The 18,326-nt window shown below is 39.3% G+C and overlaps 1 protein-coding gene across 3 annotated transcripts in view; it reads right to left on the bottom strand.

Moving 5' to 3' along the window:
* The window catches only part of LOC137273326 (roquin-2-like), a 49,730-nt gene extending 37,399 nt beyond the window's left edge, over positions 1–12,331 (bottom strand). For all 3 annotated transcript variants that reach the window (XM_067805912.1, XM_067805913.1, XM_067805914.1), the window contains exons 1-2: positions 12,245–12,331; positions 5,664–6,045 (exon numbers count right to left, since the gene is read on the bottom strand). In XM_067805912.1, the coding sequence (XP_067662013.1) occupies positions 5,664–6,006 (343 nt within the window). In that variant the 5' untranslated portion in view covers positions 6,007–6,045; positions 12,245–12,331. The remainder of the gene's footprint in view (positions 1–5,663; positions 6,046–12,244) is intronic.
* Between the last annotated feature and the right edge of the window lie 5,995 nt (positions 12,332–18,326).

Genomic DNA, 18,326 nt, shown 5'->3' with positions numbered 1-18,326 from the left:
TGACAAATGCGAAGATTGACGATGCAATCCCTTCTTTAGGTGCAACTATAGCATACTCTTCAGATACAAGTATAACATATAAGTATGGGGATACAATCATTTATGCTAGTCTGTTCTGAGACATGCGCATGCTCTCAACAATTTTACTCTGCAGAGTGTTTGGCATCAGTAAGTTGCGTGATAAAAAAGGTGAGATTTTTCTCAGTGCCTTTGAGGAACCACAAGTTGTTACATTTCAACTAGTGGACCGATTTGGTGAATGCCAGCAATCGCTAGGGTAGTAGTGAGTGAGTGAGTTTAGTTTTACGCCACACTCAGCAATATTCCAGCTCTATTGGCGGTGGTCTGTAAATAATCGAGTCTGGACCAGACAACATGAGCATCAATCTGTGCAATTGGGAACCAATGACATGTGTCAACCTAGTCAGCGAGCCTGACCACCCGATCCCGTTGGTCACCTCTTACTACAAGCATAGTCACCTTTTATGGCAAGCATGGGATGCTGAAGGCCTATTCTACCCCAGGACCTTCACGGGTCGCTAGGGTAGTAGTTGGCAAACACAATATCAGATTTCTGAAAGCAGCTCTCCACAATTGTTGTTGTAGAGCAAGCGTGGACGCCAGGGCTTCATGTGGATTGGAGGGTGGTTACACATGGCCTGCTGCTTTGTATGCACATAACATAACACTTCACATCCAAACTGATATAGTATTGCTTGAAACTTCTGTAGTCATCTCAGTTGATAATAGAAAAAACAGGCACTTGAACTAGTTTTTCCCTTGTCTTTGTCCCTTGCAGGTAGATTTTCAGTGCTATGACAGGACACAAGGATAATCTTCCACGCACTTGGACGGAGTACTGTAGACAGTGCCGGAATGTAAAATTGTGTCAGGCTGTCCAGGCAGCTGATTCTTGGCAATAAAATCTGATTTGAGTCCAAGGTGTACACTTGCATGATGCTCTGTTTTCTTGAGCATGTTCACGCATAGTCCAGGGCATGTATTTTTGACATCCTGACAACCATTGCTAGGGCAACTAAAATTAGCATTTTGTGTGATAGATGTCTGATCTAGTGTCTCAGAAGCGTCACTTGTAAGATGCTGTAGTACTACATTGAGATCCCATATTGTCAACTTGAACTTCCTTTGTTGATCTTCAAACTTGAATGAACACAGTAACACTTGTACTATTTCTGGTACTTTGGTAAGTTTTCATACCAGTTTTCTTAGTGATGATTGTACTAAGCGCTGCTACGTAAGCCAATATCTTGTGTGTTAATTGACACAAGTAGTCAGCCACTTGAGGATGAGATACCTTACTTGTAGTAAAGCCCTTCCGCTTCACATGGAACTTGAATCTCTTTCACTTACCATCATATAGTGATCAAGTAGATATTAGTAAGGCTAACGTGACAACTTCACTTCTCGGGTTGAATATCCTCGTTTCTTCAACAGGCTTTAATATGGTCCATACATGTAACAGGAACAATGATGGATTTCGGAGAGCTTGCTAGGCGTGTGGATGAATTAGCAGATTCAGCCATTCTGATAGTTTTCAGGTAGAAATTCCAAGGTCTTGTAGGAGGTCAGGAAACACAGACCCTCACTGGCCAGTAGGGCACAACCACCTTGTATGTTAATTTTTCTGTAATGCTTGAGGCAGCAGTACTGGAGGCAGAAACGCATATGCGCTGAGTCCCTCCCATGGTATGCTGAGAACATTTGTAGCCCAGACTTGTGGATACGGTATTGAAGATACAAATGTCTGTAACCATTTGTTGAACTTGGTAGCAAACAAGTCTATTATCAGGGATCCTATGTATCATCCATTCTGTCTGAGACTGTTGTAGTGGTTGTGATAGTATGTATGCTATTACATTCTTTGCTCCTGGAAGGTGGCTTGCCTTCACCAAGATGTTCAGCTTGTCAACGATGCTGTACAGATGAAACATGAGCTGTAACAAACTTGGTGATCTAACTAACCTGTTTGTTAATGTAGAACACTACTGTGTAGTTGTCTGTGTGAACTCTGAACTTGACGTTCTTGAGAAGGTTTGACTAATGTTGTATTGCGTTGATCACTGCTTTCATCTGTAAGACACTAATGTGTAGACCTTGATCTTGTCTCAACCACTTTCTCTGAAACCCCCCCTGCAAGTCATGTCTTAGGATGATGTAAGTAGACCAAGTACCAGTAAACACTGCCAACTGTGAAGTGTCAACAGAGAGAGTATTGCTTGTGGTATCATGGCTTGAATTGTAGCTCATCCATCTTCAGGTAATATTACATCATTCTTTTGTTACGAGCGTGTATTTTCTGTATATTTTGTTACTAATTCAGTAATAATTATTATTGGGTCACAATGTTTAGTATTTTGAATAATAATTATGATGGGTCACATTTCGTTTAATAGATGGTCAGCACCTTTAGGATTCTGGTTTTCCGGAATTTATCTGCTCCTAGTTTTCTATGTCTTTGCTTCCGGGAGACTTAATTGAGTGCATTCTACAGTGTTGATGATGGCTGTACGTGCCCGAACTTTTGGGAAATAACTGTATATATATAAAAAGGCTGGTTGCCGTGTTGAGGGCGACACACATTCACATAACTGGAGGATAGACATCACTGCCAACGTTTGATCATCAAAACCCGTCAACGCCTGAATCTACATTATCTGCTGTCAGAGCGATCGCTGTGTTTACATTCTGCATAGTTGATAATCTCTCGTACTGAGACTTTGGTGAGTATGCTGTATTACATCTTGTGACCCATTGCCTTAGATTTTGTCTCATTTGTACTGAATTTGTAATCAGCATTGTGACTATTGACTTGTGACTTTGTATACCTTGCTCTCGTTGCATAATAATACAGAATTTGAACATTTACGACTTGTCTTTGTTCTGTTTTGCTGGTTCACAGGGGATTTCTAACATTGTTTGTCACAGTAAATTTTTAGCCGTAACACTCTTTGCAAAATACTTGTTGCTGCCCAAGTGCTCCCATCAAGTGATTACTCAGTCAAATTGCTGAGGTAGAATCAACTTTGCACATGTTTCATCTGTAATGAAGATGTTGTTACCAGAATCTCAGCAACATGCAGTGATGATGCATCAATCTTTGACTTCAAATCAACAATGATCCATGATGCAATGGTATCAATGAAAGTCTATTTACAGTAGACTGGATGGTGGAGACTGGCTGCCACAAGCTGAAACCATGTGATGTTTGTCACTTCAAGTCGCAGATAATTAACATTTAATCTGCTTACTGAAGACTTCTATTGACCCATGAAGATAGTCGAACAAAGGTGCACACTGCTACGTAAACTGTACGTGAAGCCTTTCTCACTATGAAAGGATGGTCAACATTTGTAGATGACTTCTTGATGCGTGAACTGAGACCGAGTTCTGCACAGGGTGTTGTCAACAAAGGCCTAATCAGATTCAAGAAAAGTAATGTCATCAGTGTTGTAGTCAAATGATCATCATGGAATCTTGTGCAGTCACTGATTTTTGCAACAACACTCTGCCTTGTCCGTAATCTCATTGTACAGCCCATCCCAGAGTATGTGTACAATGGAACCGTGTGATAATAACTTCACTGCAAAGTATTGACGTAATAGAACTGTCTCCCTGGCAGCTGTGTCTGTTCTTCCACTTTTTGTTCTTTTTTGAAAATAATGCTGTTGCCATCATATACAGATGATGTGATGAGGTTCTCACGCTTCCTTAATGTTGTTACTTAATTGAAGGGATGACATCTCAGTAGGTGACAATCTCTACTGGGTGGAGACAGAGCCCGCCACTGTACAATTTGGTAAAAATTCTGCTACATAATGTAAATATACAGACCAAAATCCAAATACAACAGAAATTTAGATGATATAAGGTCAAAAACTAAAAGGATATGGTGCCTTATCGGGACCCAGGTGCCCTCACATTCGTCGTCTAGGGCGATGAAGGAGAGTGTGACAAGCATGGCTGGTCATGTGACCAATCTCGGCACCAATGCACAGGCTAAAGGGAGGCTACTCGTGGGTGAGTGTTGATTTTACGTCCTCTTCAATGAACGGAACTTTCAGGGATTCAAGTGTTCCATTATGTTCGGATAGAAGGAGACAAGCATAATAAGCATGAGTCAGGATAGAGAAAAATATATTGAATTTTGTCTGAAATTGCTTAACTTTGAATACTGTAAAATACAGCCATGCCCTGTTTATCTGAACCTCAGATATCCAGAAAACTCATGTTCCGAACGAAAATTCCCTAAAACGATTTCACAACATTGTAAAATTACTCACCTATCCAGAAATCAGGTTTCCATAACCGAACGGTCATTTTCACATACAAAACACTACATTACATGCATTTTTGTCCCATATATCCAAATAGCTGAGCATGTGTATGTTTACACACGCAATTACCGAGGGCCTCAGGTACCGTCTTTGAAGCGTGAGAAGATTAACTATCTCTGAGTAGCAAGGTGGCACTGAGTTAATTTTGAGGCATGTCAATTTGTGGGTCACTATAATTAATTAATGCAAATGATCAAGCAAGTCTGGACAGTTGTGAGCGAAAAGACAATTGCTAACTGCTTTCGTCATGTCGATATTATCCAAACAAATGAGGACCCACAAGAAGACATTGCCTTGTCGAAACTTTGCAATGTACTGCGATCCTGTGTACAAGTTGCAACCGTGACTGTTACTGCTGATGATCTTATGAATGCCGACAGTGACGAACTGACCGACGAAAGTACTCTCACTTTTCTATACAGCCAGTGCAAAAAGCTATGACTGATTTCTTCAAGCAAGCATAATTGCATGAACAGGTGGTTCAGAAAATTCGCTTATTCGGACAATTTCAATAAAAACACAAGTGTTCGGAAAAACGGGGCATGACTGTAGTGCATGAAACCTCACCCATGAGTGAAGGGTGTTTGTTCATTGCTAACAACCAACAGAGTGCTTCCCTTGTTGGGGACTACATGGAAGTGAATGGTGTGTAACATGTCACCCCTGACCCTGCATTTAACTCTTGTTTTAAAGAAGAGGGAATGAGATAGAGATCTTTGAAGCCATCAGTAATGTAATTGTCAAGTTAATCACATAATTGATTGGCTCTTGAGGTAAAAACAATGTCATTAATGGTTTATGCCATTATTGGCAAAGATCTCAAATTTCATGTTTGAAAATCAACGATAAAGCAGTGGAGTTTAATATTCACAGACACATGAATTCTTACAGAAAAGATGTACTGGGAAAGATGGAACATCTTGTAATGGGACTGCCATGACAGACTATTCCATTGAGGTGTGTGGTTGATTAGCATGCCAAATTTCACACGCACGAGCAGGCCTATGATTCCAACTTTAACAATGATACCAGTCAATGACTGCAACTAATCTATAGTCGGAGAATGGTTAAATATATTTGTTTACCTACACTGGGATTAGGAAAGGCAAGGCACATAAAAATTTTGAGTTTCCTATTGATACAAGGGCAGTGGTTCATTCTAAATTCAGAAAATGGCTAATTATCCTGAAGATGGCCCATTGTCAAAGTTCCCTATCCCAATCCCTGCCTACAAATATACAGAAGTTCAGCAAACATAGAAACTGACTGAAAAGATGGGATGACACAAATGCAGAAACGCAATTTTACCTGATTTCAGATAAACAGCAAGATCTTCGATACATTTCTTGGCAGATTCATAGTACCGGAGGTCTTTTGAATTGATGAGACTTTCCTCTGTGTCACGGACCTCCTCTGGGATAGCTGCACCCACTAGCTGTAGTAGAGCATAGTTAACAGGAAACTCTTCCACATTGCGAGTGATGGCACTCTGGTCAAAGGGACACTTGCCATGCTGAAGCTTGACGAGGCAGGTCTTGCAGACTGTGTGACCACAGCCCATACTGATAGGGCGGTGCAGCCGCTCGTCAAACATGTTGAAACAGACATGGCACGAGAGGAACTCTGTCCATGGTGGACCTTGTACTGGCATTGTTGCAGTTGAATGTTGAGGTCAAAGCTGACCTTTATCCTGAAATGTAGAAAATCAAATTCAAAAATGTCTATGGGATACACAGATCAATATATAAAACAAAGTGAGTTTTACACCACTTATGGAAATGTTCCCGCAATATGACAAAGGGGCACACCAAAAATGATGGGCTTCACAAATTTACCCACGCAGACCATTGAACCAACTCCTATTTATGTTACCACTCACCGATGACTCATGTAAACATTAACAGACAAAACAATGCATAAAGCATGTTCATTTTGATACAGATCATGATGACGCGCTTCTAAAAAGTGAGATAGGTCATATTTCACTGATTAAAAACACCAGAGACACCTCTTTAAAGTGAAAAAAGCATTTCAAAGTGTATACTTTATCAATTTAATTTCATCACATGGTGCAATACATTTGTGTTTTTGTTGTTTAACACTACACTAAGCAATATTTCAGCAATATTTGTAACTGCAGTCTGTACACAACAGAAAACAGTATAAGCATCAATCTACGTAATTTGGATACAATGACACGTGTCAACCAGGTCATTATTACCATCATATCAAGCTTAGTTTGGTTTAAAATTGTTAAAAAGTACACTTGTTGAATAATATATTTCTGAGAAAAAGGGAACTTCTAGTCAAATTTATTCTACTTTTAGTGTTACGCTTTATGGCTATTATGTTTTACAGAGTGTTGATAATAGATGAGGCCCATGAGCCCAACTTCACAGGTTTGCAATGAATTTAGTTGTAGGTTTGCAGCAATATGCATGATAAGTGAAACTACAAACTTAACCATATCATGTTGATAAATTGTGGCATTTCAATGGTGCTTCCTGATAATCTGAAAAAAAAGTTCATCACTAATATTACCATGTTTATATCCTGACAGTTGGTGATGGTTAAAACAAACTACAGTTTGATGCCAGATGAGTTTGCTTAAAAATATCGAAACTGCTTTTAACATGACCAAGATCTTTTATTGACAAATCTTCTTTTTAACTCTTTGAAATACAATGTTTCGGTATCATTTCAAGCCCCTTCATTTGGTGAAACCCCGAAACGTTATGTGTTTCAAAGAATTAAAAAGAAGATGTATCCATAAAAGATCTTGGTCACATATTCAACTTCTAGATGCCACTAAAAGGCATGCTTTTAACATGTTTTACAGTTCATTAGGCCTATCTAAACATGGTAAACAAAACTCAAATTGAGCAACTAGTCGAGTAAAATGTCATTGAAACATATATGATTGGCCTATATTTGCTGAATGTCAATATTTAGTTGGAAAATATCCTGAATTTGAAGATAAGACTTCCAGGAATGTACACATTATAAACGACAATTCCTAGACAACTGCGCTGAGTACGTTTGACAAGTGAGTACTGGAGCCTATTGTATGCAAACACTACATGGAAAATCTAGGTCAGAATAGCCATGCCAGCTATGCCTCATTTAGGATATATAACAAGACACCATGCAAAGGCTCAACTTAACTATACAAAAGAGACCTGTTCAACTTGATAATGAAAAACAGAACATAAGCTTTCAAATCTCAAAAAGGAATAGGAGAGATACTTCATATGCCCACATTAGTGGAAGACTTACAAAAGCCCCACAGATTCAATCTTTCTGTTATCCGTATGCCTGAAATGAACTCTCTAAGACAATTTCTATCATGATTTCAGTCTGAAAAGTATTCTCACTTTCAAAGAACTGTTGTAGTGAGAGAGTGAGTTTAGTTTTACGCCGCACTCAGCAATATTCCAGCTATATGGCGGCGGTCTGTAAATAATCGAGTCTGGACCAGACAATCCAGTGATCAACAACATGAGCGCATTGATCTGCACAATTGGGAACCAATGACATGTGTCAACCAAGTCAGCGAGCCTGACCACCCGATCCCGTTAGTCGCCTCTTACGACAAGCTGAGTCGCCTTCTATGGCAAGCATGGGTTGCTGAAGGCCTATTCTACCCCGGGACCTTCACGGGTCAAAGAACTGTTGTAAACATGTAACCCATTATGTATGTGGGGAGGTCAAAGTTCTCAGAACTCACTACCTAAAGTTGTGAAATACCAATGTCTCTTGTGTGGTAAGAATTGACCTCTAAAGCCATAATCCATTATCAACAAATGAGTGACTACAAGTATGGATTTATGAACACAACACCATGCTGAAGAGACAATTGCTAAAGATCATTTGTAAATAAAGATATGCCATATGACCTGAGATTGTAACCCTTTCTTCTTAGAATTGGATTAAAAAACACTTGGAGTCTGACAGATGCATATTGAAAATTGAAGAGTATTTGACAACATATATGAATTTAGATCACTATTTTTGCAGATGAACGATACCTAAGTCAATTATTAGTTATTAGTATGTGCAAAAAAAGAGAAATGTTTAACTCAAGATCTACATGTCAATTTCAATGCACAAATCAGAACAGAACAGCTATACATCTGAGATTAGGTGTGACAAATATCAATAAAGCTATCTCTTTCCAATGTTGTTTTGTGAACACCACGAGCAATGAGTCTTTCACAAAAACAAAATGTTGTTTTCTCAAGGCAAACACATGTGCGGGAGAGCAGGCATTGTGTTGCCAGTACGATCAGCCAATCAATTTGCTTGTTTCAGTCACATGTCAAATTCAGAGGAGTATTTGCTTCTTTCAGAATGTTTTCATAACATACATTTCTGAAACCTTAATCAATGCTTACAAATTCAAACATGTAATTATACATGGCCCTAAATAATATATGTATCCAAACTAAAACTGTTATTACGCTGCAAGCTACCATCTGCACAAGAAGAAAACACCTACTTCCTCAGGAAGCTATAAAAAGACTTGACTTCTTATGTAAGTCTGTCATCATGAGCCTACCTGGAGGGAATTAGAAATCTTCCATAAACATTAATCAACTATGCTATTCTTGAAGATAGTATACAAAGATATTGATTGGAATTTTTTTCAAACAATTATCACAGTTGGATTGCCAACCGATCAATAAATCGATTATTTGATTGATCAGTGCACCACTAGTCGCTAGTAGTATTGCATACATCGATCATTCATGTGATACCTGTGAAAGTGAAAATCTTGCAACAAACGGTATTAATACTGTGATATCTAGAAAGAGATACCCAACTGATATCACAGATAATTCTAAACTGAGTACGGAACTGTAGTTCATGTCCTCACACTAGAGGGCAACAACCCAAGCAGAATCCACATGTACACTCCTGACCTGGCAGCCAGTGATTAATAACCTGTTTCGAAAATTGAAGTCTTCTTTGCATGGAAATTATTTGCCAATGATGACCTCAAGGTTATGAGGGGAGGTCACAAGTTTTGATAACTTTTCATAACAGTAGGTATCTCTCTTCCAGTTATCATAATATTAATATTATTTGTTGTGAGGTTGAAACTTTCATACAATGCCACACAATGAACAGGACCGAGGTGATCACTATTAAAAGCGTTATCTAAAAATACAAGTCTGTCAGTTAGTCTGAAGCTATTGAAATACAACAGGACAAGTTGCTTTCTTCTAAAGTCTACAGTTGCTTCACAATGCTACTTGTCTGAGACCAGCTGTAAACAGCTGATTATGACCAATAATGACTGCCCAGTCAGATAGTGGACCCGTTACAATTATTGACAAATTCTATACTTTTAGAATACTAAACATGCAGATGACCTTAGAGTTTCCACAAAATTACACTTGATGAAATAAAATTTTGATTCAAGTTAGTTTCAAAATGTTCGAGAACTTACTACGGTACACCTATACAGTAGAATACCAGGCACCTACCAACCATATTGTTTAGTGTCATGTCATCCTAACACTGACTCTGTTAATTGTTACCTTGACTCTAACCATGTCAATCACCAAGAGTTTCTTTCGGAGATGGTGAAAGGTATTTGGTATTCTGTAGGCTTGACCTTACTGCTGAGATGAATATTTAATTACATAATTTCCTCTAGAAAAAAGAAGGAATTACACCATAACAATAAATTTGTTGACATAATTTGCACACGTAAACATACGGGGGTAGTGCTTCTGTTTCCACATGTTGCGATAGTATAGAATGTCCAAGTATATGTTTCGGTATTGTTTAAAGGGGCACTGATGCGGAGCGAATAATGCTTCTCGCCAACGGTCTAATTACGAAAGCAGACCGCAAATTGGTCAGTGCCCACTCCTTCGACCGTGACGGACAAAGGAACTGGGCTCCTGTCCATATTAGCAAAATTTCTTCACTTAAACAGTCAGGAGGCCGGATGCCCATCACATGCCATTTGTTTAAAAATATCCATGATATTCCTTGTCTGATCGTAACCATATATCCCAGCAGTGTAGTTCTTTTCGGATGCTTGGATGGTATACTTACTGATCCAATTTGATCCTATTTCTGTGTTTTTAACCTCGATGGTTTATTATTTATGATAATAAAACACACAGTTGATTTATTTGAATTCGTAAACAAAAAAACGATGACCTTGGCTTTGGTAGAGAAATCTGAAAATTGTCTTACGTACAAAAAAACTTATTTCACTTATTTACCAAAGTACACAGCAAATGCCTGTGTGTATTCCTTATGTAACGAAATTCCGTTGGTATCCTCAAAACAGTTTCGGCCCATAAGTGTTTTCAGGCTGCATGCGACACAGAGATTACATCTTCCTTGCTGTAACTTCTTTGATGGTGTAAACCTACACGTGTTATTTGTCATCATTCTTTTGATGGTCAATTCATGAATTTATAACAGGTATAATTAGTAGCAACACCACTTCGGTTACTCAACAAAGGTTCCCATTTGGCATTTCTCCTGTCTGGAGTAAATACTCAACATTATAAATTAAGGTCTGTAATGGCAAATGTATTGTATGTTATGTAATATGTGCATGTAAGTGATGCAAGAGGGTTTATTACCTGAGTTACAAAAACAAACATCGATCAAAGGATTATCCGATAACACACTGATTGATTAATTACTTTTGTTCTTCTAGCGGATTTGTCAAAAGGCAGTGTGTGTAGATGACTACACCCTGTCGTAAAGTGTGAGAGCAAAAACAACATCCTCCCTTCAAAGAATTAACCACCCTTGCGTTGATTGATTGATTGCTCAATATTGGTCAACTAAATTACTTAGAATAGTGGACATCATACAATTAGTTGCCAGGTGTGCTATCTTGGGAGACCAATGAGAGGTTTATCTAGTTTTCACCAACGAAAGACGTGAAACGATGTGTTACTTTTGCGCAAATGAGACAGTTGTAAGACACGCGACACAGAGCAGGATTATTTACCAGCTGCAGATGAATGGAATACGATTTCTTTTACGTGGATATTGATGGATACATTCCTGAACAAGGTAGTAGCCTGACACTGTTGCTGTAAAATTAGTCTGTTTTACGTTCATTATTTGCATTTTGTTTTAATCTATTTGTTGTAGCATTCAGCAGAATCTGTATGACAGAAAACACACACTAGATCGCGTATGTGTGTGAAATAGGATCCACATTGGCAATCTATACAATGTATAAATGTTGCTGTTATGTTAGAAATTTACTATGAGTATAAGCAAATCGTGTGTTCTTTTATTAATTTTCAAAATCATACAAATATGACAATAAACTAATTAGGGTTATGAGACAAAATATAGAGACGTACATTGGCTTCGTTATTTTTCCGTCCTAATAGTTTTTTACCATTTCTACCACTGGCAGATGATTAACCTTCAAAGTGTTTCATTTGTTTTCATAATACATTTGTAATGAAGTACAATTGACTTCACCTCAGTTGATCTGTCTATAATTAAACTATCAATTGCGCTTACGGACTGCGCAGCAGAGGTCACGAACCAGTCACGAATTCTGGGATATCATCCGGGTACTCACGGGAGAAAAACAATAACAAAAGTTTACACCAGTCCACGGAAAATGCTCCGCATCAGTGCCCCTTTAAATATTGCTGAGTGCAGCGTAAACAACTATTGATAATTAGCTGGTCCGGTCGATCCAGTGGTCGTTCCTTTCCGGCATGATGAAATTCAAATGAATGATTATTTTGTCTAACCATCTTTACAATCATTTCCGATACCATTAGTTTACCGACAGGTTTACCAATGAACAATATGAATCCTGCGTTCGTTACCAAATAAGTTCGCGAACGCGTCTGACCAGTACAAACACAACGCATGATACTTGCCTGCAATCTCATCGTAGCGATGAACGAATACTTCCAAACAGTCTCCAGAAAGAAGCTGTCTGAAATGAGAATGCGCTAGGAATCCTGAATTTCACAGAAATCAACTCATCCTAGACTTCTAAGTGAAGATTTGACGAGCTCTTTCAAGCACGTCTTCCGTCGTCAGATTTGGCTGTGCTTCTTTAGAGAGCCAAGAAATTCTTTCGTATTGAAACATTGAAGCTAAATTCGTTTTGAGCGGAAGCCTCGTAATAGGTTTCTGTTTGGTTTGTTGTTTAACGCCGCACTCAGCAATATTCCAGTTACTGTGTCTGTAAATAATCGTGTCTGGACCAGACGATGCAGTGATCGACAGCATGATCATCAATCTATTGGGATACCATGACGTGTGTCAACCAAGTCAGCGAACTTAACCACCCGATCCTGCTGTTAATCGCCCCTTAAGTCAAAGATGGATCACTGAAGATCAATTCTCAATCGAATTCTCACAGGTTTTTCGTAAAAGAGAAGTTAGGTTTTACAACGCTTTAGGTAGAATTTCTGATGTAGCTTGATTGGAGGGGAAAGCCGAAGTGATACGAAAGAAATATTAACTGTTGTTAAAATAGCGAATACCAGCTGGTACAAAAGAATGACGGAACCTGTTTGTTCTGGCTGCCGGCATGCGCAGACGGCGTCCTGATGGAAGAAATTCAAAATCATAATAGAGAATGTGAGAGCTGTCATTTACAATTTTCTGCACTTTTTTAACAATTTGCTGCTCGTAAATTTGGCCGATAGGAGTTACTGATTCTGAACCAATGATTTTGCGTGCTGTGTCAACAATTTTGTTGAGTTTAGCTTTGTTTTGAACAGACAGGTTACCAAACCAACAAAGAAGATTGAAAATTAAAATACTTTGTATAAAGGTTTTGTAGAAAAGAACCATGAGTGAACAATCAATTCTAAAAGTGTTTAAACGACGAAGGAAGTACAACCGCCGCTGACCTTTCTTGTAAACATAATCAACGTTATCTTTCTAGGATAATCTTGAATCAAGGACAGTCCCCAAATACTTGTATGTGTTTACAATTACAATATCTTCGTTGTTGATTGAAATCTGGGCCAAAGGATCACAAGTTTTTCTGAAATCAATAATCATTTCTTTTGTTTTCTTAGTATTTAAGATCAAAAAGTTGTCTTTACACCAATTTGTAAAGTTAGATACTTCATTTTTGTAGTCAAGGTCAGCAGATTTAAGAAGTGAAACAATAGCTGCATCATCAGCACATTTGATGTTAAAACAGTTTGTTGTTTTAGTAACACAATCGTTGGTGTAAATTATAAACAGAATGGGTGATAAAACACATCCTTGTGGTGCTCCAGTAGACAGGTTGGCAGTGGAAGACTTCATTCCGTTCACAGTAACACACTGAGGTCTGTCAATCATAAAGGCGTTTATCCATTTGACTAAGTTACTGTTTACACACAAATTCGAAAGTTTTGACAGAAGCAAATGGGGTTGAATAGTGTTAAAAGCAGATGAGAAGTCCGCGAAGAGGATTCTAACGTATGTACCACTGGTTTCCAGATGTTTGTAGATGTGGTTCAGGAGAGTAAGCGTAGCGTCGTCTGTACCCCGTCTTTGTCTGTAGGCAAACTGGAGTGGGTCGAGTTGGTCTTCTACTTCTCGCAGTAGTAGCTTTTTGATAATCCGTTCAAGACTCTTCATGGCAACAGACGTAAGGGCAACTGGACGATAGTCATTACACACTCTGGGGTTTTGTATCTTCGGAAGTGGAACAATGTGAGATGTTTTCCATATGACAGGTATCTGATGTTGGAGAAGAGTTTTTTTGAAAACACATTGAAATATGTCGCATAGCTGATCACAACATTCCTTAAGAATCACAGGAGCTAATTTGTCTGGACCGGCACTTTTGCGTCTGTTCAAGTTTCTGAATGTTTCTCTCACGTCATCAGCAGAAATGTCAAGATGATCACTGACAGCCAGGTTATCCAGAATAACACTTCTTTCATACCCTTATGTTGTTTAAAGGTCACATGCAACCAAAAAGTCAAACATAATTAAAACACAATTATCACTTATTCATGATATACAATATACATTGCTGCTTGTACGAAACAAATAAATAAAATTATAAGCGTACAATTGCGATTCAAAAGTGCAATGTTGGTGATTTGTTTCGGTAAGTGCATACCGAAAGGTATCGGAATCTGCAAAGTTGTGTTTTACGTTGCATGTGACCTTTAACATACGTTATATTTGGGTTTACACTTTCTTAGTACTTAGTTTTCTTTTTTAGTACTAAATTCTAGAGGGAGTGGGTTCCAATCCGGCTGGAACTCAACCCAACAAAAGTACTAGAATCTAAGCTCTAAGAAAGAGCAATCCCAAATGTAACTGTTACATTTGACCACTTTCTTAATGTCATGCTGCAATCATAATCCCAATATAAGATGTACGCATGCCTGTTCAGTTTAGAAGTACTTCACTCCTGCACAGCAGTGAGTAAGTGAGTGAGTTTAGTTTTAGTACCATGAGCACTATCACAGCAATACCGCGGCGAGGGGGCACCTGAAATGGGCTTCACACATTGTAACCTGTGGGGGTCTTTAACCACGCTTTAACTGCTGGGATGATCCACCGCACCGACAATGGTATAAGCATCTATACAGAAACGTAGCTTCATGACAGAATGAAGACATTGTCACCCATCAATGCTATTACAAATAAAGTAGAACGAATCAACATTCTGTCAACAAATGAATGACAACAAAATACGAATATCGTGAAGTTATGATGCTACGGAGGATGTATCGAAGGATGTATTTATGAATATTCTTACAAAGGTACACTAATGTCTACATCTATGAAAGAAACACGTGTTTGATGGCACGTGCCTTTGTTGCAACTAAACAACATAACATCGTAAATCATTGCAGCGTTCGAGATACATATCCCGCGCTCGTTTCTCGATTGGTCACGTGAATCTGTTCCGACTAAAGCAAGGTCAAGCCTTATTGGTCAGCAGAAATGACACGCATGACGATTTGCATGATGTCTATGAAAAACATGGTTTTTTTTATAACAATTAGCAATAAATATCGGCTAAACCTTTGTTGTTCTTACGTGGCACTTTTGGTCCAGCTATAACTATATTCTGTATTAATAGTAAACCGAGATACATAAGGGAACATCTCACTGTGCCTGCACTGTTCTAGGTCGAGGTTCAGTCAGATTAACTGTATTCTGATTAACTGATTAACAATGGTCAGATTAACTATAGTCTGTTGCTCTAAAGCAGACCTAAAAGAAAAACGTCAATACTTTGTTGACATGCATATAACACACCCATTAATATTTACAAAACTGGTTGATATTACTGTATCAGAGGTTATATAAATTAGCTAACCTTCTCAGGATAACACGCATCGATGCTATTTATAAGCACCCGTTGATGCTGATGTCATACTTAACGACCCTTTACTCGTTCGCATGGTATTGCTCCGTTGATGTGGACTAATAACCTATCAGCGCTGCAAGAAAGTATGTCCGAAAGATCCAGAATAATCCGGCTAGTGCCTTCCTATTCTGGTTCAAAGCGAAATATTCAAGTAGACAGCTCAATATACGAAATTTGTTTTGATCAAGACCGTCAGTAAAACTGCAAACACAAAGTATCACATGTGTAACTGAAATGAAAAGATCGACTTTCTTGTTGTGACAGTCACGAAAAGAATTAAAAGGGCCCAGTCGCTGGCTAGGCTACTTTGTTGCTTTTTCCAAACTTTTATATCCTCGATAGAGCGTGCTATGCCTTATCATAAATGGTGTATATGTTTTATATATTGTTTGCATCTGAGGAAACTGTTCAGTTACCACCTGGATTCCAACTACAGGCACTGGGTTCAATCTGAGTTTGGATTGTATGATAACTGGATTATAGTCAAACAGTGAAAAATTGGTCCAGTGTGGGTGTGGATTGAATGATGACTGTATTCAAACTACAGTGACTGGGTTCTGTCTGGGTGTGGATTGTCTGATGACTGGAAGCCAACTACGACTGGGTCCTGTCTGAGTGTGGATTGTATGATGACTGGATTCAAACTGTGTCCAGTCTGGGTGTGGATCGTATGATGACTGGATTCAAAATACAGGCACTGGGTTCAGTCTGGGTGTGGATTGTATGATGGCTGGATTCAAACTACAATGACTGGGTCCTGTCTTGGTGTGGACTGTATGATGACTGGATTCAAACTATGAAAAAAGTGTCCAGTCTGGGTGTGGAATGTCTGATGACTGCATTCAGACTGTAAAAACTGGGTCCAGTCTGGATGTGCATTGTCTGATGACTGGATTCAAACCACAGGCACTTGGATCAATCTGGGTGTGGATTGTATGATCCCTGGATTCAGATGTGTAAATGGTGTCCAGTCTGGGTGTGAGTTGTATATTGACTGGATTCAAACAGTGAAAACTGTGTCCTGTCTGGGTATGGATTGTCTGATGACTGGATTCAGACTACAATAACTGGGTCCTGCCTGGGTGTGGATTGTATGATGACTGGATACAAACCACAGGCACTGGGTTCAGTCTGGGTGTGGATTGTAAGATTCCTGGATTCAGATAGTGAAAACTGTGTCCAATCTCGATGTGCGTTGTGTGATGACTGGATTCAAACTACAATGACTGGGTCCTGTCTGGGTGTGGATTGTATGATGAGTGGATTTAAACCACAGGTACTGGGTTCAGTCTGGGTGTAGATTGTAAGATTCCTGGATTCAGATAGTAAAAACTGTGTCCAATCTGGATGTGCATTGTCTGATGACTGGATTCAAACTACAATGACTGCGTCCTGTCTGGGTGTGGATTGTATGATGAGTGGATTTAAACCACAGGTACTGGGTTCAGTCTGGGTGTGGATTGTAAGATTCCTGGATTCAGATAGTGAAAACTGTGTGCAGTCTGGGTGTGCATTGTCTGATGACTGGATTCAAACTACAATGACTGCGCCCAATCTTGGGGTGGACTGTGTGATGCCTGGATTCAGATGGTGAAAACTGTGTGCAGTATAGGTGTGCATGGTATGACAACTGGATTCAAACAGTGAACACTGGGTCCTGTCTGGGTGTGAATTGTATCATGACTGGATTCAAACTACAATGACTGTGTCCAGTCTGGGTGTGGATTGTTTGACGACTGGATTCAGACTACAATAACTGGGTCCTGCCTGGGTGTGGATTGTATGATGACTGGATACAAACCACAGGCACTGGGTTCAGTCTGGGTGTGGATTGTAAGATTCCAGGATTCAGAAAGTGAAAACTGTGTCCAATCTGGATGTGCATTGTCTGATGACTGGATTCAAACTACAATGACTGCGTCCAGTCTGGGTGTGGATTGTATGATGAATGCATTCAAACTATGAAAACTGTGTCCAGTCTGGGTGTGGATTGTAAGATTCCTGGATTCAGATAGTGAAAACTGTGTCCAATCTGGATGTGCATTGTCTGATGACTGGATTCAAACTACAATGACTGGGTCCTGTCTGGGTGTGGATTGTATGATGAGTGGATTTAAACCACAGGTACTGGGTTCAGTCTGGGTGTGGATTGTAAGATTCCTGGATTCAGATAGTGAAAACTGTGTGCAGTCTGGGTGTGCATTGTCTGATGACTGGATTCAAACTACAATGACTGCGCCCAATCTTGGGGTGGACTGTGTGATGCCTGGATTCAGATGGTGAAAACTGTGTGCAGTATAGGTGTGCATGGTATGACAACTGGATTCAAACAGTGAAAACTGGGTCCTGTCTGGGTGTGAATTGTATCATGACTGGATTCAAACTACAATGACTGCGTCCTGTCTGGGTGTGGATTGTTTGATGACTGGATTCAATCTACAATGACTGGGTCCTGTCTGGGTGTGGATTGTATGATGAATGCATTCAAACTATGAAAACTGTGTCCAGTCTGGGTGTGGATTGTCTGATGCCTGGATTCAAACTACATTTACTGGGTCCTGTCTGGGTGTGGATTGTATAATGACTGAATTATAACCACAGGCACTGGGTTCAAT

The sequence above is a fragment of the Haliotis asinina genome, chromosome 2 (genome assembly GCF_037392515.1).
Source record: "Haliotis asinina isolate JCU_RB_2024 chromosome 2, JCU_Hal_asi_v2, whole genome shotgun sequence".
NCBI classification, from domain to species: domain Eukaryota; kingdom Metazoa; phylum Mollusca; class Gastropoda; order Lepetellida; family Haliotidae; genus Haliotis; species Haliotis asinina.
The sequence above is the reverse complement of the archived record's forward strand: the minus strand, read 5'-3'. Positions and strand labels throughout refer to the sequence as shown.